Raw genomic sequence first — 24499 nt, 5'->3', positions numbered from 1 at the left:
TCAGCTGCTGTCATGTTTCTGCCAACCTTTTCTTTCTCTCTCTCTCTCTCTCTCTCTCTCTCTCTCTCTCAGGTCCAATGCCACATCACTGTAACTGAGTCAGCGTACTTTTATCTGACATCATTAAACCCACATGTGCTGTACCCATATGTCCCAAGCATTTGCTACTAAGCACTACGTGTACATATAACAAAATGTTCCTTATTCTGAGAAATACGATATATGCAGGTCTAAGAAAATTTTGAAGGAACATATATTCCTGTTAATGGTGCCGAGAACAAAAAGGGCCCAGTTCCTCAAAAGCATCTTGGTGCATCTTAACAGGGTGAAAGAGTGCTGAGTGTGATGCTCACTTGAGCACTTAAGAATGTTCTCTGTTCTAAGATGCTTTTGGGAAACCCAGCCCTGCCTTTTATACTCTTTGATATGATACTTTGATATGAACAGTTGAAAGTATCACGACTGCTGCCTAATCAATTTGTTTTTAAGAGGTTTGCTGGCTTGTGGTTTTATAAAAGCTTTTAAATAAAAGGTGTTGCTACACCATTACTAGTAATATGTTAGTTATCTGCCACCTCATACTGGACAGCCATTAACAGTGGATGTCCAGTTCTAAGTATTTGCATTTCTTTTGTTAAAGATGGTACATCACATGTTTTCTGTTCTGTCCTTTGGTGATATGTATGAGGTCTAGACTATTCTTTTACCAGACATTGCAGGTGGGTAGTGCCATTTATATGTATTACCTGGTAAAACGCCTAAGAGTAAATGCATCTAAGAGAACAATCCTGTGATTTCTTTGGAGACAAGTCAGTGCGGACAAAGCTCAGACACAGGACTATGCTTTGCTTTTGACTGCAGAGCCTGGTCTGTATAAGGCAGCTTTTTAGGGTGTGGTTCACCTGAAACTTACTACCCTGCCTTATACAAAACATTACAGTGATCTAAAGGCCAGCAGTGGCCTCTACTCAACACCATCTCCATACTTAACAAACCTGAACATCATGGAATGTGTTTAAATTTAAATATGGCATGTGTAAACCATACAAGAAAGCAGGATATTTGGGTGGCACCAAAACAAACAAAAGCAAGTTTCTAGACATTGAAGAGGCAATTCTTTGTCATCACTTACACAACACCATAGCGAAGTATACAAAGCATAAATTGTTGGGCAATAGCAATCAAATGTAAATGCAAAGGCCATTTACAGCCCTCTTCGAAGAGAATACAGTACAGAAGGAACACTGTATGCAAAGCTAATCCATCTGTAAATAAGTTATTCAATGAGATCAGTAAGGGCACAGGAAAATATTTTGAATTCAGCCGGTAGTGGACCATTATCCAGTTCAGGTGAGCAGTGACAAAGTGTCCAGTCTGAAACATGGCCCCAGAAGCACATTTCCTGGCTGGTCAAATTTAACCAGCACACCCCATGTGTGGAGTTGTTCTAGGAGTCTTAGCACACCGCATTTCTGTATTTCAAAGATTGTAAATCCACAATTTTGGGCTCTCACTTCTTCCTCCGGCAGCGACAGCAGCAGGCATAACAGCGGCCCACTTGCTCTTCATCATCCTTCACTGTGTATGTGCCCTGACTGGTGTATGGAGGTGGCTGCTGGTTGCCATCTCTGCCTTCTCCATAGACAGGTACACTGGCTGGATTCTCCTCTCCCTTGGGCTTGAAGCTCCCATAAGGATTCTGAGCAGAGGTACCATTGTAACCACTCTCCAGTGCCATAGGGTTGATGATGACTGTGCTGGAATCGCCATTTATCCGATTCAGCTGGGCACGGGGAATGGTCACATTGCCATAAGGGTTATCCAAAGAAAGATTCATGGTGTCAAACAGGAACTCAAGTTACGTTCTCCTTCCTAGAACAGCTGAAGGTTTTAAAACTGGAGCTGTAGCATCAACAATCAAAATGAGGCTTGTGATGTTCCTGAGTGGCTTGACACCTGTGGAAAAAGATTAGATATTATCCAAAATAACAGGACATTACACAATAAAGATGTTTGAAGACAACAGAGTTGGTTTTATGTAAGAACAGGAGGAATATAGAGGTGCTGAAAATGATTTGGAACACAGAAGAAATTAATTTTTTATTAAAAAAAAAAAAACAAACAAAAACCAACAAGATTTATTGACGCTGTCTGAAGAAAAAAAAAGTATCTCCATTTTTTGGTTGATTTTTAGTTTACTACATTATTTGAACATAGCAGCAGTCCTTCACATTGTGTGAAAATTTTATAATGAATGAACAAATAGAAATGCTCCAAAATTACTATATATAATAAATAAAATCTTTTTACCTAGACTTCAATTGAAAGTTTGAACATTTCTTTCTTTTTTCTATAAAGTTACTGTTTGGAGACATGTTTTTCTTTGGACAGGGATGATATATAAGTATCGGGTTACACTTGAATGTATGTATATCAATTTCAGCCATTTTTCATGAACTCCCTTGTAAGTTTTCTAAACCAAAGCTACGAAATAATCCTTAAGGGGAATCACACTTAAAAATGATTTCCTTCAAATGATCTACATTTTACTCCTAGTTTAGATGGACCTCATCCAGTCAAAATAAGCTGAAGTAACATCTGTATGTAGTAATAGTAATACACAAATCAGTACTTACCAGTGGAGACTTGATGTTGTGTTTTGCAGAAAATAAAGTTGGTTGGTTGTTTCAGGCTCCAGAGTGAATGTTCTAGGGTATCACTGAGCTATATGAGACCTGTTTTCCAAAATCTTACTGTAACAAGACTTAAACAGGTGGCCGTCGAAGTGAGAGTGGCATTCTGTTCATGTCTGACGGGGAGTTGGTGTGTGTGTCAGTGTGTTGGTGTGTTTTTGGGTGTGTGTGTATAACCCCGCCCTCAGGTGTCCAAGCATAGTCACAATGTTAAGGAGTTATTCACAGGCGCAGGGGTTGGGGGATGGGGTGTAGGCTAAGGAATGTCACTGCTGACTTTCACAGACACAGGTGTGTTATTCATGACGATTGATTACAATGTTTTCAGCCGTAATGAATGAAACAAGGTTTTGCCCACTGAAAAAAATGACATCATAATAATTTTCATGATTATTATACACTCAGTAAAAAAGTTATGATGAACCAATATTTCAAACAAATATTGGTTTTGAACTTGACTTAACCTTCTTGAACTTAACTGCAGTGCAAAATTGGGGTTATCCAACCAGTTTTTGTTAAATTTACACTTCCTCCTTTTGGGAAATGGTTTCAAGAACTTATAAAACAAATTAAGGCCTTTGTAAAGATCCGCAGACAAACTATATGTTATTTTATCGATAGAAAATGTCTTTCCACTGGCAGATTATAATTAAATATAATTTTTATAATTTTTATAATTTTTATAATTATATATAATTATATATATATATATATATATATATATATATATAATTACTCCTAGAAACAAGTAAAGCAACTTAAAATAAACAAAAATATCTAAAAATAGGTTAAATATTTCTTATGTCTAATCTATGGATAGATTTTGATAAAATGATGATTTTAAATATTACAGTAATAACAGTATATAAGTATATATATATATACAGTATAAAATAACAGTAGATAATATTTTGCTGTTCAGTAATAAAATAAATTGGGGAAAATATATTTAAATCATAACCCATTTAGAATGAATAAACTGAAGCCAAATACACCAGAAACTGTATGCTGTTCATATGGGGAAAAAAACAAACATAAAAACATTTTCATTCCGGCCTAATTGTGCCTACAACCTTATCCTGATTTTCTGTTTGGACAGTGTGTATGCTTAATCACATTCCTCACAACCGGATGTAGAACTGCAATTCCACATGAAAGTCTATTGGACATGTTTGTTGACCCTGAAACTACTCCACCTACACAAGTAGAGGCCTTGAGGTTTCACATCACAGCTTTGGAATGTTCAGTTACACATGATCTTAAAAAGATTTCCAATTTACAAAAACAAGAAATAGTATATATAACTGACCAAAATATGCAGTGAAACTCTGAATCTCACTGTAAAAGATATCTTAGCAAGTGAAATCATTGTATATCTAATGAATATATACAATATTTCCCACTAAAAGCGATACTATACAAGTATTCTATCTGTTTCTATACAGTTTGACTTGTTTATGTGAGTTTATCTAAATAATGCTTCTTATTCCATCAACAGATCGTTTCTGCATGGGCAGAATGGTGACGCAGCAGGTAGTGTAGCAGTCACACAGGTCCTGGGGTTGTGGGTTCGACACCTGCTCTGAGTGACTGCCTGTGAGGAGTTTGGTATGTTCTCCCTGTGACCACGTAGGTTTCCTCCAGGTGCCCCAGTTTCCTCCCATGGTCCAAAAACGTACATTGATAGGTGGATTGGTGAATCAAAACCGTCCAGAGGTGTGGGTGTATGAGTGAATGTGTGAGTGTGTTTTGCCCTGTGAAGGACTGGTGCCCCCTCCTGGGTGTGTTCCTGCCTTTCATGCTGTGATTCTGTGTAGGCACCAGACCCACTGCGACTGTGAACTGGATAAACAGTTACAGACAAATGAATGAATGAATTTGAAAAAGCTCACATTTTATAATAATAATAATAATAATAATAATAATAATAATAATAATAATCAAATTATTCATATAATAATCTCATAAAGAGATAGAATGGAATTAATAGATTGAAAATTATGTCTTCTGTTTCAAAAATTGTTATGTTATGGATTTTATTAAATATATTATGGATGATTTACCTGCATTTATACTGTAGTATACTTCCTCTACTTTAAATTTGATTCAATAACTTTTATTCTACTAAGTTGGGTACATGCATATGAAATATTATTTTAAGTTTTGTTACATTATGTCATATATTTAATGTGTAAACACATTGGTCTTGTTTGGTCTTAAAGCTGTGATCTGGGTTGACAAAAGTCCTTTACCTTCCAAAAAAGCTGAATGACTCAGTGCCTATGCAATGCACACAAACTGGTTTTAGCATTTTTCCAGGCCTGTTCTCAGTAGTAGGTGCTAGGACTATATTTATCTGAATGGAGCATTCGGCAGTGCTAGACCAGCTGGTCTAAAATTTTTTGGGAGAATGACAGGTAAAACTGGCCTTATGTTACCATTCCATTGTGTATTCACTGTACAACACACACACACACACAAAAACACGCCATAGTGACATCATATTGTAAGAATTTTAAGTAGCCAATAGTCATTTTATCCCCCAAAAATTAGCTAAAAATGTTTAACAAAGTGATTATAAATTTAAATTTTTTCTAGAAATGGCAACTCACATGAAATTATAAATTTATCTTTAAGTCCCTGAATGCACCAATGTGTGCGCCACAGTGCAGGTACACTAATTTCATCAGTTAAAAAAGGACAAGTGTTTTTCCAAAATGTTACCCTTCAAACTGGTCTGCTTATCAAGGCAAGGCAAGGCCTTGTTTATAGAACACCTTTCGTACATAATAGCAATTCAAAGTGCTTTACAGAGCAGTACAGAAAAAATACAGTAGAAGATTTAAAAATGTAAAAGATAATAAAAACCATTAAAAAGCTTTTAAGATTAAATTTAAAAAAAATAAAAATGATTAATAGAACAAATGAAAACAAATTAAAATATAAAAGACAAATAAAGGAGTGCAGTAAAAGAAAGGGCATGTATTAAAATAAATAAATCTACATCTTTATATATTTCTAATTTATTCTAAGTGCAGCATGACTCAAATGCACAGGAGAAGAGGAAGGTCTTTATACCTTCTAAATACTGAACAATAATAGAGGTCCACTGAATATTGATCAATGATGCCTTCTCAGTGTGTAATGGTCATTGGTCATTATTTTATTTAACAGTGTTTTCTTTTTTGTTGTTATTGTTGTTTTTTACAAGTCTCTGAATGGTTTCAGCATGGAATGCTTCTCAAATGAATTGAAAGAATAAAAACCAAACCTCTTATCAAAGTAAATCTCTTTGATCCATGGACACGGGTTAACTACTTGAGCCCAGAGTCCAAACTAACAGTTATGCTGTGTATTACTGGAATAAACTGCCAGAAAATTGTAGATGTTCCCCAAAAGTAGAAACATTTAAATCCAGAGTAAAAACCTGTTCTGTTCTCATGTAAATATGACTGAGTGCTAAAACTGGCGCTCTAACTGCACCTTAATCTCATAATTCAAACTGTAATAAGCTAATTATGTTTATGTTATTTCAACCATTGCTTTAGTTTTTACTTCTATTCACACGTTATCTTTGTATTTTCTCATTTGTAAAGTACTTTGAATGTCCCCAGTGTATAAATAAACTGCCTTGGTTTGGTTTGCAATTGGTCCACAACTACTGAGCACTTTTCTTTCTGTAAACACTGACATTATCTAAGGTTTGAAACCTGCAATCCCTTGGATGTCCTCCTGTAACATTTGACAGTTTGGCAGGATGTCATGCTTGGGAAGGTTCACCAGGGTTTCCATGATTCACAGTTTATGGAAATCGACTCTCACTCTGGTTCTGTTTTGTTCTAGAATATTAGCGATGGTTTTGTATATTTATCTGTATTGATTTTTTTTTTTTTTTTTGCTGGTCTCTTGTCTATTTTCATTTGATCACTGAATAGTTAGCTTGTTAAAATTGTGGTGGCGACATCACTCTGTAGTAAACTTTAAAATGATTGAGGTTTATTTACAACAGGACTAACAGCATTTAAGTCACAGCTTTGACCAGTGAACTGAATTTCAGTATCCATTACTTTTGGTTAATATGTTGCTTGGCTAAGAGAGCAAATACCTTTTCACATGGGTGATTTGCCTTTTAGATAGCATTCCTTCTTAAACAAAAAAAATTGTCTAAAGGTTAAAAAACCCAGTTCACTGTGATGAGTATGCTATAACAAGGGGTTATACTTCTTATACAAGAACAAGGGGTTATACTTACTATGTAACTTCTTCATGTTATGTAACTATAATGAAAGGTGGGTGGTGGACAAATATAAGACCGGTGGAGATAGGTGTTATGGGATTTGTATCTAAGTCTGCCATATCCTTGCTTGTGCAGTTTGCTTAAGAGGCCAAAATCTAAGGGTAGGTCTGAAAGGAGATATAAGAAGTAGCTGAAAGGTTTAGACAGTGGTTGTGGATAAGGAGAGTACAGAATAGCTGGGAAAACTAAGAAGGTGGAAGGAATGAGGCATGAAAGGGGTGGAATGTTGTGTTATTGTGCATATAGAGAGTCTTTAGCTTTAGACGTATCATGTACAACTTACATGGAACTGGTGGCACTGAGTGTGCATTAATGGTGCCAGTGGGGCTTGGTACAGCCTTAGTCACCAAGAAGGCCAATGTGTATGTACGTATAAGAGAATGATAGGGCTGGGGGTGTATGGGATGACAGACCTCATTGTTGAGCCTCCTAAAGGTGTTGGCTTAATTCAGTGAAATACTGATGAAGGTTCGTCTACCTGATGATCCCCGAGAAGAAATGTTAATGTTGTGCTTGCTGTAGGAAGAAAGTGAGCTGAGCTCTATGTGAAGCTCTAATGGACTCTTTCTAATGTATTTTATCATGTGTATATTTACCATGAAACCATCAATTTTACAAGCCTTTATCTAGGGGACCCATTGTATGGAGCATAAACTAATTTTCCCAAGGGCTACACTGGAATATGAGACATCATCTCAAGTGAAATGCACTTAATGGAAACATGTAAAACTAATCAATTTCGCTTTCATAATAGCTGTTTGCTATTTTGTGTTGGTAAAATATTATTTGTAGTCCCTTTATATCTGTTATCATTTCATTTAGTCCTCTTGTTGTCCAGGAGAACCTATAGAAATATAAACTCTAGCTCTTTCCTATGGGTGTATTTCTTTATTTAAGTTGTAAACAGTCTTAGCACTAGCCATCAACATGCGTCACATTGTGCTTGCAAAGGGAGGGGACAAGATTGCAAATTCTGTGGTGGGGCGTGTAGTCATTTGCACATGTACAACAGGCAAGAAATGTTTGAGCTACTTTTGCATTACTGAAAGAAGTTGATAAGCCACATTCCATAACATCTCTTTGTTTTCCTTTGTCTAGTTCTCTCTTTCTCTCTCTCTCTCTCTCTCTCTCTTTCTCTCTCTCATAGCAGAGCCCCATTCTCTCGCTTATAGCAAAGAGCACCCTTTCTTTTCTATCTGTAATATCAAATAACACCCCCCCCCCCTTAAGAAAACCTAAACACTGTAAATGAATCCAAGAAGGAGGTCAGGTAAACAAACAATATGAAAGGAAACCAGTGGTGCACTGATGATGCAGGGAAACTGGCTTTGTATTTCAAAGAGTAAGTTCCTCCACAGACAGGATATTACATAAGGATTTTTTTTGTCCACACTGCAGCAGATAGAGAAAATGATACTGCGGTTGCTCCAGTGGGAATAAAAATGCATCACAGCCACAAGCTCTGAGGCTACTTTGTCTAGAGATGCAGTGCAATAAAGTACAACAGCTGTGGAGTTTTTATAGTCCTGCTTTGGCTGTGCAGAAGACCTCTATGATGACAAAAACAAGAAAGACATCTTTATATTTCTGTAGTTTCTCCTATACATGAATGAGACCAGGTGGTCCAGGAATCTCAAGCCTGTCTCCTTTTGTCTCTCATGGTGCATTTAAATTTTCTGAGATAATAATACTCATGTTTATAGGCATCTGAACCAAAGACAGTAACCTGTTTCACATTCAGCACTTAGAACCACCTAAAGCTAGTAAGTTCTAAAGTTCTAAAGCTGTAAATATTAAAATATAATCATTATTATCATTTAATCTGGGCCATGGTCACTGGACACTGCCCATAGGAACCTGTTAGATATATATTTTTTGTTGCTAGACTGTTCTCTTCTGTGTAGTTAGTTTTTGTCTTGTTGAACCCAAAACCAATTGTCACTGTATAGGACAGAGGCACTAAGACAATAACAACTAAGGTTTTCAGATCCACACTGCTGGACAGGTCACTGCCTCTGGCAACTTGGCTTTCTGCAATGATGCGTCTTCGTACCATCTCTTTTTCAGATAAGCAAGGCACACGCACCTGGACATCCATAAAATGTGATTTTTCTGACCAGATGGACAGGGATCAGTGTGGGCAATTTGAACACACAGCCCCATACACAGCAAGATGCAGTGCACTGTATTAACATCTTGCTATTATTGCCATTGTTGAATTATTTAGCATTCTGCGCTAGTGTAGCTCCTCTGTGGGATCGGACTAGACAGGTTAGCCTTCATTCTCTCACACAAAGCCTTGTGAACATCACTTGGTCACCAGTCCACCAATTGACCTTCCTTAGAAACGTCTGTTAGGTACTAACCACTGTAGACCAGAAACACCCCACAAGACCTGCCATTTTGTAGATGCTCTGACCCAGTCATCCAGCCACTACAATGTGGCCCTTCAAAATCATTTTGATGCTCCACTGACCTGTAAAAACGAGAGTAGTGGACTGCAGTTGCTATTCAGCACTGCAAAAACTGCACTATGTACAAATTTGAGACTTACAGGTTTAAGGTTATATTGAGTTCCCAATAAGTCTATGGTTGTTTGTTGAATGCAATGAGACATCATTAAATGTCTGGGCCCTGTGATTCTCCATCAGATAAAGAACAAAGGCGCAGTATGTACTGACAAACTTGACAAAATGACATAAGTCAAAAGACGTATGTTCAGGACATTGCACATTTTAAAGCAACACTAGGTAGCATTTTTACCTTAAAATGACACCTTCCTTGTAATGCTCCACTGAGCAGTAATAAAGAGAATAAAGCCTTCTCTGGGCTCAGCACTGCAGAAACTGCACTTGTAACCTCCTTGATTGACAGGACTGGGTTGTAAATGTGAATCTCCCTCTTTTCAAATGAAGTAGGATCCCAGGAGCCAAAATCCAGATCATAACTAGGATTCTTTTTATATAATTTTAACGTGACTAAAACAAAAACATGCTTCAAATAGCCACTGTACAACTGATAGGAAACAGAAACATGGACAGTGTACCAGTCAGCTGCAGGGCTTCATCCACTCACCCAGTCACCTACCAAAATGTGGTTTTGGACTGTGGAGCAACTGGAAGAAACCCACATGCTTGCAGAACACTCCAAACTTCAAATACAATAACTCAAAACTGAAGCTGCGTGACAGTGTTTTAGTTGATTAAGTCTTCTGGCTAACAAGTATTTAAGTTTTAGCCTCATTTTAGTCATTTAATTTTTGTTGGTTTATTAACTTTAAACATAGCCTGACATTATTAATTCATTCATTCATTGTCTGTAACCTCTAATCCAGGTCAGGGTCGCATTCCAAGCCTATGGTGGCCCCCTGAGTCACATCACAACAACATTTACAAAGCAAACAGAAACTCAGAACACAACTGCATTAAGGAGAACACAACGCTGCATAGGTGCGTTTCCCAGAAGCTCGAACAAATGATTCTTTGGGAGTCGACTCATCTGAACTAACCCCAGCTCTCCGTTCAAAACTGCTGCTCATACAACTCTGAACCACACTCTGAAAGCATTTTACACACGTCACAAAGAAGACTCAAAGTAAACGTTGGTAGTAATTAGTCGACTTCCAATTAATCATTTTTTTCATTGTTTTCGAGCACCAATTTTCCTTTTTTATTTATGGTTTATCATAAATAACAGGTATCTAGTAGTCTGAAAATGATCGCTATTTTTTATTCGTTTTGTCTAGCTTCTTCAAGTTTTCTTTGTGAGGAACCTTGTCAACGTATATTTTTCGTCATAGTTTTCGTTAACGAAATCAACGGTGTGACAGTGCCACCAATCCCCCATTTTATGTTGCATTTTTAAACCATTTTTTGCTTTATCACAAACTGCTATGAGATAATATGGCAAAATGTCAAAGACTGACAGTTAACGTTTCATCTAAACTATAGTTTTAATTATTAATTTGCCTTATTTATTTGTTAGGGATATAAATTTTGCGAATTATGTGGAATAAGGTTTAAGAACCAATTTATTTTGGATTTTCAGTTTTCAATGTCTGCGCTTTTCACGAGTTGCCCCACACGCTCTTAACTATGTTGTATCGTAAACCACAGACACGTATCTTGTTGTAGATGACGTAACTTTTTTAAAACATTGTAATTAATTCATAAAAATTTTTGAAAAAATGATTATTGAAAAAAGTCACAGAAACAGTGGATTTATTACAAGTGACATGCATTACGTACATCTCACTCATTAGCCTGGCTGCACCCCCTGCAATAGCTCCAATCTTCCATTTGAACCAAGTGTAGTAAATACCGCTTTAGCTGCAGTCCCCTTCCTGATTGGCTGGTTTACCCTGGTTCTGCTTAATTTAAGCCCACACCAACATCTAACACAAGGCGTTGGTGTGTTTTTATCTATTTTGTGCTTGAATCACTGTTGTGTGTTTTGATCTTTGCTGATTTCTGGTTCTGCATGTAGCTTGTCTCCTTTTGTATTAGATGCAGGTGTAAATATGTATTCTCTAAAGGTTTAATCTCTTACTGGCAGCAGGAAGTACCTGTCAATGGCAGCTGCCAGTCAATCAGTTGCATCTGTAAGTCAATATGTGGCAGCCCCTAGTCGGCCATTGGCAGCTGCCAGTCAATCAGTTGTGGCTGCAAGTCGACAGGTGCCTTCAGCCACTCAACGAGGGCAGCCACTGTTCAGACACTGGGAGCTGCCTGTCAAATGCATTCTTCTCACCAGTAGCTTTCAATACATTTTATAATCCAGTCAGTTTTGGTGTAACTGTAAATGGCTAGGCGGCACGGTGTCTCAGCAGGTAGTGTCGCAGTCACACAGCTCCAGGGACCTGGAGGTTGTGGGTTCGATTCCCGCTCCGGGTGACTGACTGTGAGGAGTTGGTGTGTTCTCCCCATGTCCGCGTGGGTTTCCTCCGGGTGCTCCGGTTTCCTCCCACAGTCCAAAAGCACACGTTGATAGGTGGATTGGCGACTCAAAAAGTGTCAGTAGGAGTGAATGTGTGTGTCTGTGTTGCCCTGTGAAGGACTGGCGCCCCCTCCAGGGTGTGTTCCTGCCTTGCGCCCAATGATTCCAGGTAGGATCTGGACCCACCGCGACCCTGAACTGGATAAGCGGTTACAGATAATGAATGTAAATGGCTAATAACTTGATAAAGTGGTTGGCTGCCCACTGCTCCAGTTGTGTTGACTGTCCCAATGTGTGTTAATAATTACTTGTTTTCACTACCATGGAAGAATAAAATGCAGTGAATCTATCTTCTAGATATATCTATCTTCTATTTATCTAATCTATCTTCTGCTTCTTCTCCATTACAATCACTATACTATCAAAATATCTTACCACAATTTAAACAAAACATTATAATGATAATGTTATTCAAAAAATGTAAAATGTATATATATATTAAACTTGATTGACAAAAAATTACAATAACAATGTTTGGGCACCTTTTTATGTATTCAGAATATGAATGTGAATTAGTCCTGTGTACATTTTTATGTTCATACCTGAAAGACACAAATTTCAAAACTATACTTTTTTTCAAATATTGAAAATGGATACAGCAGCAATAAGAGTCACAGTATTCAAATTAATTACACAACTTCAAAAAATATATAAATATTCTTATATTCAAAAATATTAACTAAAGGACTTTGCCTTTATTTGAATTGCCAAGAACTGGACAACAAGAGTAGTATTCAAACAAATGTATTTACAAATTTAAATATTCACATTACTCTTTTATCAACAATTATAATATACAATGTGCCTTTTAATTCCCATATTATAAGCTCAAGAGCCATAAATGCAAAAAGCAAACATGTCCATGTTTGTGGAGCAGTGGCATTGTATTCTCTGTAATCACAGTGCTCCCCGTCAATAGTTTTGTGAGTACATTTATATGAAAGTGTATTTCCTTTATCACAGTATTAATTTCTTAAATCTTAAGTGTCTTGGCATTTTAGTGAAATACAAAGTGCTGTGTATGAAACAGGAGTGGTGCACTCAAAACTATTCACATTTATGCCTGTTTATTTTAGAATTATTGAAAATGAATACTTCTGCATCTGTAAACGTTCATTATATTTATCATATTGAAATGTATACTTTTAATATTGATTTCTAAGTCACATTAAGTAAAGAAAACATACAAAGGGAAAATACTGTACATCAAAATGCATTAAATATACTTTGGTTACTAGTACGGTTGTAGTGGCACTTTGTCTCAATTTCTGTAGTGCACCAAGACTTAAACAATTGAAAAAAGAATTGAAATTGTCATACATACTCAGATACATCATTGTCTTTATGGCTCTAACAGGCATAATGTTATTTAACTTAGCAAAAGAGCTAGCAAAAAAATGTACAGTACACATTTACGATACATTGCTGTCATTCTACTAGCTAATGCAAATCTTACATTTTCAATGTTACTAATTTAACAAATGTTTGTAGTATAAATCTGTCATGTTACGTCCGGTTAATTTTCACATAGCTAGCTACAAGAAAACAAACGCTTACCTATTGCCAGCTGTCATTAAAAACGCTCCATAGTCAGTCTCTAGTTGGCGCTTGAGGCTCACAACAGGAGGTTGCCATTGGCAGCTCCATCCTAATACCACTAGCGATTACACCGGCAGCCACTGACTGCTCCTTCCTGCTGCCACTGACTGTTCCTACCTGCTGCCACTGACTGCTCCTTCCTGCTGCCACTGACTGCTCCTACCTGCTGCCACTGCCTGCTCCTTCCTGCTGCAGCTGACTGCTCCTTCCTGCTGCCGCTGACTGCTCCTACCTGCTGCCACTGACTGCTCCTTCCTGCTGCCACTGACTGTTCCTACCTGCTGCCACTGACTGCTCCTTCCTGCTGCCACTGACTGCTCCTACCTGCTGCCACTGCCTGCTCCTACCTGCTGCCACTGACTGCTCCATCCTGCTGCCACTGACTGCTCCTACCTGCTGCCACTGCCTGCTCCTTCCTGCTGCAGCTGACTGCTCCGTCCTGCTGCCGCTGACTGCTCCTACCTGCTGCCACTGCCTGCTCCTTCCTGCTGCAGCTGACTGCTCCTTCCTGCTGCCACTGACTGCTCCTTCCTGCTGCCACTGACTGCTCCTACCTGCTGCCACTGACTGCTCCTTCCTGCTGCAGCTGACTGCTCCTTCCTGCTGCCGCTGACTGCTCCTACCTGCTGCCACTGACTGCTCCTTCCCGCTACCAGCTGCCTCTCTATTTATTATATTGTGGGTGTCACAGTGATTGGTTGTTTGAATTTTCCCCTCTAGGTGGTGGGATCTTGAGTTCAAGTGTCATCTAGGTGGAGTGTTCATATCTGGTTCGGTGAGAGACCAGTGCACATTTGGCTGCTGCTTTTCGCCAGTGTGGATTTAATGGAATGGCGTTCTGTGAAGTGTTCATTGTAAATCGTCCTTGCGTGTCTATAAGGACCCTATATACGTGTAAGGATGAATGCTTCATTACTCTTCCACTGCCTACTGCTTACACATTTACCTTAAGGCTCATGTGCAACAGTTTAAGAGTAATCTGAAGCGTTGTTTCTTTTGGCAATGCGTCTCTATGGAGATTGTATTAGCTGTGTGTGTAATTTGACATCGAAATCAATGTGATACATCGCTGACATATAATATTCCAACTTTTCCATAAAGTGGGATTGTATTAGTCACAGTCAAAAAACACTATGATAGGTGATAAATAAAAAAAGACTGAAAAATTGCCCATAAACCAAGAATTAATCTTATAAAATTTCCTTCACACCAGGATTCAATTACATTAATAATACAGATGAAAAAAATACATCAAATAATTTTTGATATTTCACGTGTTACATGGTGTTTATAAATGAGCTCTGCTACCATCTAGTGTTAAAAGGCTACTTGACTCACTTTGAAACATACAATATTCTGACATTTTTATTTTTCAGTCAAATAATGACAGTCATGGACTAAAACAGCATGGTTTCATAGACAGAGTATATGTACTTTACAGTTATGTCTTCAGTGGTCAACTTTGTCTGATTCTTTTATTCAAAATGTACTATAGGAGAGAGATTTGAGCTGCAATCAAGCCAATCAGGAATTATACTCTGTCTATGAACCCATACGGCTGTAGCACATACCTGGCATTGTCTAGCTAAAATAACCATGGGCTTACTGAGAAAAGATATATGTCATTTTGAAATAACCATATACACTTCCAAATCAATGGTGCCTCAATGGTACCTTCACACATATGTGTAGGCACTGGATCAACCCCCTCAACACTCAGTGACTTGGTCATTAAAGGAGTAACCTTTTATTTGTTCCAGTAATATTTCTTCTATACTAAATGTATCAGGGATTCTATAAACAAGTGTTAAACATGGCAGCACACATGTAGGGAACCCACACTATGGAGCATAAACTGGTTCCTTCAGGAACTACAAAGCATTTGAATTTTTCTTCTCACTTATACAATAATTAATCACTTATAATGAATAAATAAATAAATAATAAAAATAATCCATTCATTGTCTGTAACTGCTTATCCAGTTCAGGAGGCGGAAACACACCCTGGAGGGGCAGCAGTCCATCTCTGGGAAACACACTCACACCCTGGAGCTGTGTGACAACGACACTGCATGTTGTGCCAACGTGCTGCCCAGTAACAACAACACAACGGATTTTCTCTGGGTGGTCCGGTTTTCTTCCACTGTCCAAAAACGCCTGTTGGTCGATGGAGTGGCTACTCAAAAGTGTCCCTAGACGTGTGTGTGTGTGTGTGTGTTGCCCTGTGATGGACTGGCAGCCCCTCCAGGGTGTGATCCGGCTTGTGCCCAGTGATTCTGGGTAGGCTCAGGTTACAGACAATGAATAAATGAATGATACATAATTATTATGGTCAATAATAATTAATCAATTTAATCAAGTTGTTCAGTGGTAAGAATGACTGACTATTCCTTTAAGACTTTTAGCCTTGCTAGGCAGTTCCAAGCTGATGACAGGCTGGCTGTAGGTGACTGAGCTTAAGTTTCAGAGCCTCTTTTGTGACGCCTGTAAGTTGATAGACCTTCCATCTTCTACTGTCCTCCTCTAGTGAACTGATCTGGAATCCGAGCTACTATAAGCTTCTGTGATAAGAGGCAAACTGAAAAACTGTCTCCAGAACAGTAACTGACAGCAATTACAACCCCCTGCTGTTATAATTTGAGCTGGTCTTGCTTTTCACCTGCTTGGACATCTGATATATTTGAGAAGAGACGTGTTACACCTAGGGCAGCTCTCTCTCTCTGTCTATGTGTGTGTGTGTGTGTGTGTGTTGAGGTGAGGGATAGCATTTGGGTTTAAGAAAAAAAATGCATTATAAACATTCATTCATTCATTGTCTGAAACTGCTTCAATTGATGATTATTATTATTATTATTATTATTAGTAGTAGTAGTAGTAGTAGTAGTAGTAGTAGGGGGAGAATTAGGAGTATTATTATTAGTAGTAGTATTTGTGTGTGTATGTGTGTGTGTGTGTGTGTCTGTGTTTACAAAGCGACAGGTGGCCCTTAAATATTAAAGACTGTGGAAGCACACATTGTCTTGTATTCAAAGTCTTTCAGTGTGGTTTGTATTGAGAGAGAGAGAAGAGAGAAAGAGAGAGAGAGAGAGAGAGAGAGAGAGAGAGAAAGAGAGAGAGAGAGAGAGAGAGAGAGAGAACATGCAGAATATGTAGTAAGACAGTTAAAACTAATTATGTTTGATATAGTGTGTTAGTGGCCACAGGTGTAAGTCAGTGGTTAAGGGACATTAAAGGCATGACTGGGGCACTTGAGGAAAACCACAGGCAATTTTCCAAAGTGGAAAGTGAATGTTGTCAGCTCTTTGTGCTGATATGGACAGGACATTGAGAAGAGCATTATTACTGGAACTACACAAGGATACAAGGAACCTTCATTTTCTAAGTGGTAAGTCAAAAACACCAATAAAACCCTGTATCTACATTTTCTGACATGATTTGAGAACTGCAGAAGCCACCAACCGTGTCAAAATGTCACAAAAATAAACTGACAGAAATGTTTAACATAAATTAAACTGAATTGTTGCTAACACTAACTTATACTGCAAGTTCAAGGTAACATTTTGCTTTGATTTTTTGGAGATTGTTTTCACGTTTTGTTCAGATACAGACAATATATTTTCTCCTTCTGTTGGGACACTATTCTAGTTTCATTTATCAGTTGAGTCCTTCGAGTTACAGTTTGGAGTTATATGTATTTATGTATAACAAAATTCTAAGACTTTTCACCGAACCAAGAAATAAATCAGTTAGATTCACACAATTAGTGAGTGTTTCCAAATCATTTTCCCCATATAGTTAATTTTAAATTATTTTGGTCATCCCACTTGGTTCAGGATTGCACATGAGGACTATTGCATGATTAATTAATTTGAATAAATTTGTAAGCTTTAATTGCATTATACAATACAAGTTTTCTTGGTCTATTTAACAACCCATTTAACATCTAAAGCCATTATAAAATAAAGATGTTCCTGGTAGAGTTTCTTCACAGAATCAGACCACTAGTAAAAAGACACCATGGATAGAGTTTACAGGTTCTACTAAATAGCTGAGAAAACATGTGGCTAGACACTAACAAGAGGGCGTTAAGTCATGCAATGAAACGTGTTAATCATAAAGAGTTGGGTGTAAAAGTTAGGAGACACTCTATGTATATTTGTAGTCATTGTTTTGTATTGACTAAAATATATCTGTCTAGTGACAGGGTTACTTCTTTTCTCTCACAAATGTATTGTGTATTAATTGTAAATGTATTAATGTATTAATTGTAATAATTTATTAATTGTAATAATGTATTAATGTATTAATTGTAATAATGTATTAATTGTAAATGTATTAATGTATTAATTGTAATAATGTATTAATTGTAAATGCATGCTGGTCTTATCATGATGTCAATCAGAAAGCAAATTACTTTTTGTCAAGTTTATAATATTTTTTGTCAAATCTTTATATTTTATTAGTTATAGGCATACTCTGACACAGACTTCTTGTTGTATTCTATTATCTATTATATATCTATATACAGGTGTTTATTAAACAAAGTTTTAAAAAATTAAATTTTATAAAATTAATAAACACATTTTAATTTATAGGGCCCTGTTTCAAACTGCAGACAGAGGTAAGAAATCAAGGAAAGGTTAGCCCCAGCATCAACAAAATGGTGGACATCACAGTTCGCCAGGGACTAGTGTACATTTCGTCTGCTGTTCCATACCGTGGAAAAACTATACATTTAGCTTCTTTCCGTGGATATTATCTCTTTATTTTCAAAGTGTCTCAAAAATCTGAAAGCCTCACTAAAGACACAATATAACAGAGTATTGGTATCCTGAAGATGAAGAAATTTTACTGTGGAATGATTTTGTCATGGCCCTGTGAACAGAGCGTGTGATATGACAGAATGTGGAAACATGAGCTTTGGAGTAAATGTCCTATGGCATTTTTATTTTTTAATTGTCAGATTATCAATAATCTAAAATTGATTTTACAGAAGGTGTAGTACAAATATAATATCCCAAAGTGCAGAGTTTAATTCATAACGTTGTGTTTGTTTGTTTCTAATATTATAAATATTTATATAGAAATGTGTGTTTGTAGATTATATATTTGTTGTAACAATGCTTCTTGGCAATAAATCTCATACCGTTGAAAAGCCTGTTAATTTCCCTTTTCAATGGTGCCACGTTTGTGAAATGAGCAGCAGAGCTGAGGATGTGGGTTACACCCATGAAAGATTTGCCAAATCCTCTCTGCCAAAGCCAGTTACACTGTACAACCTATGTTTATAAGTAATTTCTTCAGTTTTATTTGTATAAGCTCCATTTCTTAGTGCTGCTGAAAAATGAAAGTCAAATGTCCATATGGTTAAAAAGCCAAAGGCTTTCATGGGGTGTTGTAATTTTCACATGATTTCAAAATCCATGTTTCCACATTCTGTCATATCACACGCTCTGTTCACAGGGCCATGACAAAATCATTCCACAGTAAAATTTCTTCATCTTCAGGATACCAATACTCTGTTATATTGTGTCTTTAGTGAGACTTTCAGATTTTTGAGACACTTTGAAAATAAAGAGATAATATCCGCGGAAGGAAGCTAAACGTGTAGTTTTTCCACGGTATGGAAGTTGTGTTCGTATTTCGTCATCTAGTGGCGACAGAATGCAACTATTGCACTATTTTAGGGTGAAAGAGAAAATCCAAATGAATCGATTGCTCATCCTTGGTGTGCCGGATGTGTATCTGAATTTCGTCTACCGAATTTCAGCAACTTCGAAATATATTGTTTGAATTTTTTTTGAGCCTTAATTTTTTTATCTTGAATATTAACAGTGAAAACGTGTTCTTGAAAATTCACGAGTTCTATTCAAGAGCAATAATATTCAGATTTTTTAATTTCAGTGCAAAAAAATTCAGTGCTACAAATTCAAAGGTGGTAATATTTCAAAGTCTGATGAGAGAGATTTGCTTCCATATGTACTGACCCTTTAAAACCACAATACCAAGCTGTAGTCATGTGATTCTGCCCCTATCTGCCAGATGGAAGCAACCTAAAAGCTGAGGCTGACCAAGTGACTCGAGCAGTTAGTACCAAATAAAAACGCAGCATCTGTGGTTTGGGCGTGCTTTGACTATAATTAAGATGACACTGAACAAAAAGAAGTCAAATGTAAGCGCTGAGATAAAACAGTTTCAGCGACCAAAGCATAATCACACACCAAATATAAACAGTGCTCAAAAAACAAGAGAAGGACAAGCTCCCAGCAACATTAGAAAAAATATCCCAGCTTTATTACTGGAGCATATTTACAGTACAAGCCTCATCACTGAACTGAGGGTCAAAAACACAGAAACAAAATAATAGTTCATTAATCGTAATCGTGGTAAAATGTACGATTCATCATGATATTTATTTGCGCTCATATCACCCAGCACTACATTTAGTATATTTTATTTACATATTGTGATTCTGTTTGTATTTGGGGTGGCACAGTGGCACACTAGGAAGTGTTGCTGTCATAAAACTCCAAGGTCTTGGGGTTGTGCACTTGAGCCCTGCTCTGGATGACTGTGAGGAGTTTGTTGTGTTCTCCTCGTGTCCATGTGGATTTCCTCTGGGTGCTACGATTTCCTCCCATGGTCCAAAAATACATAGTGGTAGGAGAATTAGCTACTCAAAAGTGTCCATAGGAGTGAGTGTGTGTCAACACAGGATCCTGGTCATTCCTTTGCATACAATGATGGATATTCAAGTTAATACATGACAAAATTCCAGGCACTACAGAAAACAACCCAACTCTATTAACCCTCCTCTTCACCAAAGCAGTATTTCATTGCATAATTTACTGGTTATAGATTGAAATTCACACTAAGAATCATTGGTTAATTAATAATTGGTTTCCTCACCATTTACAGTTTACAAAGCCCCAGTGTCTGTAAATGAGTAAAAAAAAAAATAAAAAAATGGTCTTGATCCAGTATGCTAAGCTTTCTCTCTCTCTCTCTGCTCCAGAGGTGGGTAATTTTCTTTTTTTTTTTTTTTTGCTGTAGATGGAACTGACTCAATTCGGAAGAACTGGAAAAAAGTAAACACAGACCAAAAGTACAAAAGTAAACAATTCAATTTACTAATGATTTTCTGTGGTAATTCAAACAGTGAAGTTAAACTTCAGTCATATATAAACATATATAATCGTTTTACTCCCCAAAAGACATGGTGTTTCTGAACATAAACAAACCAGAGACAGCTGCAGTTCCCCAAAATCATAGACATTGCCATTAACTCCCAATTAGCAACATTAATTTAAAATAAATGTTGAATTTGCAGGGGTTTGTAAACATCTGTCAGTCATCAATCATTAAATTTAATTGATTTTGGCTGGAATGTTCAGTATTGTTATGGAATCTTCACATCTATAGATTCCGGAACATCCTACTTTTTCACTGTGTAAAAAAAGCTGGCATTTGTATATTAAGCCAAAAAATGAAACATTTCAACAATGGAGTCAATATTTTGTTCTGATAGTGATTTCTTTAGCAGAATGATAGCAGATGAGGTCCCAGTGTCAGAGGGTCCAGCAGAGACAGAAGAGGAAACCCAGCCCTCCAGGGACAGTCGAAAACTGGACTGCATTATCTGTTACAGCTCCTACAACCTGGGGGACAGACTTCCACGGAAGCTCTACTGTGGCCACACCTTCTGTCAGTCTTGCCTGAGGAGACTGGACACAGTCATCAATGAGCAGGTGGGTCTCCTAGCAGTGGATTTACTTCAAAACAATTACATTAGGCAGTGGTGGGTAGAGTAGCCCAAATCCATGTTCTTCGGTACTAGTCTACAATTTCAGAAAAAAATATTTAGAAACTTAAAGTGAAAATTGTTCTCAGCATTATGTGCTTAGCCTCATTAGCTACATAACTAAGATATGCCCATGAGCAAGAAAAAAAGACTACACTATATGGACAATGTATTTGGAACACCTACACATTACACCAGATTTCATTATATGCCATTCTTAATCCTTATAAATTATTATAGATTTGGCCCATTTTAAGCTGTAACAGCTTCCACTTTTATGGGACAGCTTTCTACAAAATTTTGGAGCATGTCAATTAGTGCTGGGCGATATAACTGCGAAACAATATTAATTATAAACAATATTAATATAAATTAATGAATGGTTTGTTTTTTGCACACAGTTCACTGACAAGGCTTGTAGTGTAAAATGCTTTGTATTAAGGCTGGGGTATTTTTTTCTAATGCTGTTGAGCGCTAGTCAGTCTTTTTTGTTTTTTTTTAGTCATACACTGTTCTTATTTGGGGATGTCATAGTTCTTTCAGTGTTAAAACACTGGTGGTATTAACTGGTTGATGAAACTGTTTCAGGAAATGATACATTTGATTTCTTTATGTTTAGTCCAAAATGTTCACAGCCTTTTTCTTTGATACAAGCTTTGTGTTGTTTGGTTGGCCTCAGTGTTTAGGTTCTCCTTCATGTGGCTCCTATGTGGCCGACTGGATGGGACAGAAACATGTGACTAAGTTCATGGTAGTGTGGTTTTAAGGGGACACTATAGGAACACACCTTATTAACAGAATAAACAACAACATAAATAGGATGGCGGGTGGCACGGTGGTGCAGCAGGTAGTGTCGCAGTCACACAGCTCCAGGGGCCTGGAGGTTGTGGGTTCGTTTCCCGCTCCGGGTGACTGTCTGTGACGAGTTGGTGTGTTCTCCCCGTGTCCGCGTGGGTTTCCTCCGGGTGCTCCGGTTTCCTCCTACAATCCAAAAACAGACGTTGCAGGTTGATTGGCGACTCAAAAGTGTCCATAGGTGTGAATGTGTGTGTGTCTGTGTTGCCCTGTGAAGGACTGGTGCCCCCTCCAGGGTGTATTCCCGCCTTGCGCCCAATGATTCCAGGTAGGCTCTGGACCCACCGCAGAATTAAAACAAATTCTGTATAAATGATAAAGGTAAGATTACCTCAGAAATTCTGAATGTTGATTTCAATTAATTTTTAAATAATTACACAGCCCTACTGAAATTTTTTCACATTCATCCAGACAAACATTTTTGAGGTCAATAAAATGATAGGGCCATGCTCGCAATTACATTTTAGGTCACTGCACAGGTGTTTGACAGGGTTGAGACCAAGCTGGTCAAGTTATTCCACACCGAACTCAACCAACCATGTATGTATGAATCTTGCTTTGTGCACTGGGGCACAGTAGTGCTGGAACAGAAAAGGGCCTTCCCTAAACTATTTCCACAAAGTTGGAAGCATACAATTGTCCAAAATGTCTTGGTTTGTTGAAGCATCCTTTCACTGGAACTAAAGGGTCCAAGCCAACCCCTGAAACTAAAACCCATAGCATTATACCTCCACCACCAAACTTTACAGTTGACAAAATACAGTCAGACAGGTAACTTTCTCCAGGTAGACAAGGATTATTTGTCACTTCACAACCATTTTGATTACATCTGGTGCTTGGCAGTGTTTTTTGTTATAAGACTTGCATGTAGCTGCTCCACTATGAAAACCCACTCCATGAATATCCCGGTGCAGTTTTGATGCTGATGTTAATTCCAGAGGAGTTTTGGAACTCTATTTATTCAGCAGAGCATTGATGACTTTTAGGCACTATGCACTTCAGCAGTTGGTGACCCCACTGTACTTCGTGGCCAAGTTGCTATGGTTTCTAAACGCTGCCACTATCCCTTATAATCTGAGTTGATTGTGGAACATCTAGGAAGGATAAAATTTCACAAACTCACTTGTAATAGCAGCATCCTATTACAATACAATGCTCAAAATCATTGAGCTCTTTAGAACAACCCATTTTTCACAAATGTTTGTAAAGCAGCCCGTATGGCTACGTGCTGGATTTCATACACCTCTAGCACTGAAACTCAATGAAACACATTAATTCAATGAATAGGAGTCGTGTCAGAGTACCTTTGTCTAAATGGTGTACTTATTTGGAGGATTTAATCCCCAGTTATGCGTATCCATGGGGTAAAAGATTTCACTGTATGTTGCAGCATCCAGACAGAGTATTAAAGCTATAGGATAAAAAAAACATATTCTTTAAACAAATGCTGAATTATTGAAAATTGAGTGCATATTCTTTTAACCCATCTTGTTTTTTTTCTCCTTAGTTGTGGATTCCCTGTCCACAGTGCAGACAGAATACTCCTTTGCCTCGTGGGGGTGCCATTGGGCTGGACCTGGACCTGGCTGCTTTCTTGGGTGTCAAAGCTGAGGCAGAGAACCAAAGAAGCAGCCCGCAGAAAACTCCACTGGAGACCAAATCTTCATTTGTAAAACAGCCAATCACAGATCAGCCTCCTTCAGCTTGGGCAAATGTGGCACTGGCAGAGCCACGTTTCCATAGAAGTCCATGTTGCAGACGGTGCCTACTCTGCTGCTGGTGGTGTTAGATCCATTCAAACAACTGTAAAGTCCATTAAAGTGACAGACCTTTCCTGTTTAAAGAATATAAGAAGGCTGAAAAACATGGAAAGCTATACTTTTCAAATGCTTACACTCTGGAACAGTCTCTTCCAACTAATGATCTAAACACCAGATATCTGTTGTTTTTCCAAGCCTTTTAAAGTGTAACTGTGTGAGATGAGAACATGCAAACAAGCTAGAAATGTCATGTTAAGCAAAATTATTAAAATGTAACCAATGCTTAAAAAAAGATACCATTTTAAATGTTTCTTAAAAGTATTTGTAGCTTAAGGAAGAAACAAGACACCCACCAGAACTGAGAAGAAAATGTTAAGACTGGACTCCTTGTGAGTTTCATAGGCATATGACAAGGGGAAAAATTGTGAACCAATGCACTGGCAGAGAATGTAATTAAATGTAACCTCAGTAGGGTAGTTCTCATGTAGATTTTTTTTGT

The 24499-nt window shown here is 37.7% G+C and overlaps 1 protein-coding gene across 1 annotated transcript; it reads left to right on the top strand.

The window, feature by feature from the left end:
• Window positions 1-21128: 21128 nt before the first annotated feature.
• On the top strand, window positions 21129-24029 carry rnf224 (ring finger protein 224). The gene is made up of 2 exons (XM_066651368.1): window positions 21129-21332; window positions 23748-24029. The coding sequence occupies exons 1-2, from the start codon at window positions 21129-21131 to the stop codon at window positions 24027-24029; spliced, it is 486 nt and encodes a 161-aa protein (XP_066507465.1).
• The last annotated feature ends 470 nt before the right edge of the window (window positions 24030-24499 follow it).

Source organism: Hoplias malabaricus, chromosome 2 (assembly GCF_029633855.1).
Source record: "Hoplias malabaricus isolate fHopMal1 chromosome 2, fHopMal1.hap1, whole genome shotgun sequence".
Classification (NCBI taxonomy): domain Eukaryota; kingdom Metazoa; phylum Chordata; class Actinopteri; order Characiformes; family Erythrinidae; genus Hoplias; species Hoplias malabaricus.
This window is presented reverse-complemented; position numbering and strand designations above follow the sequence as displayed.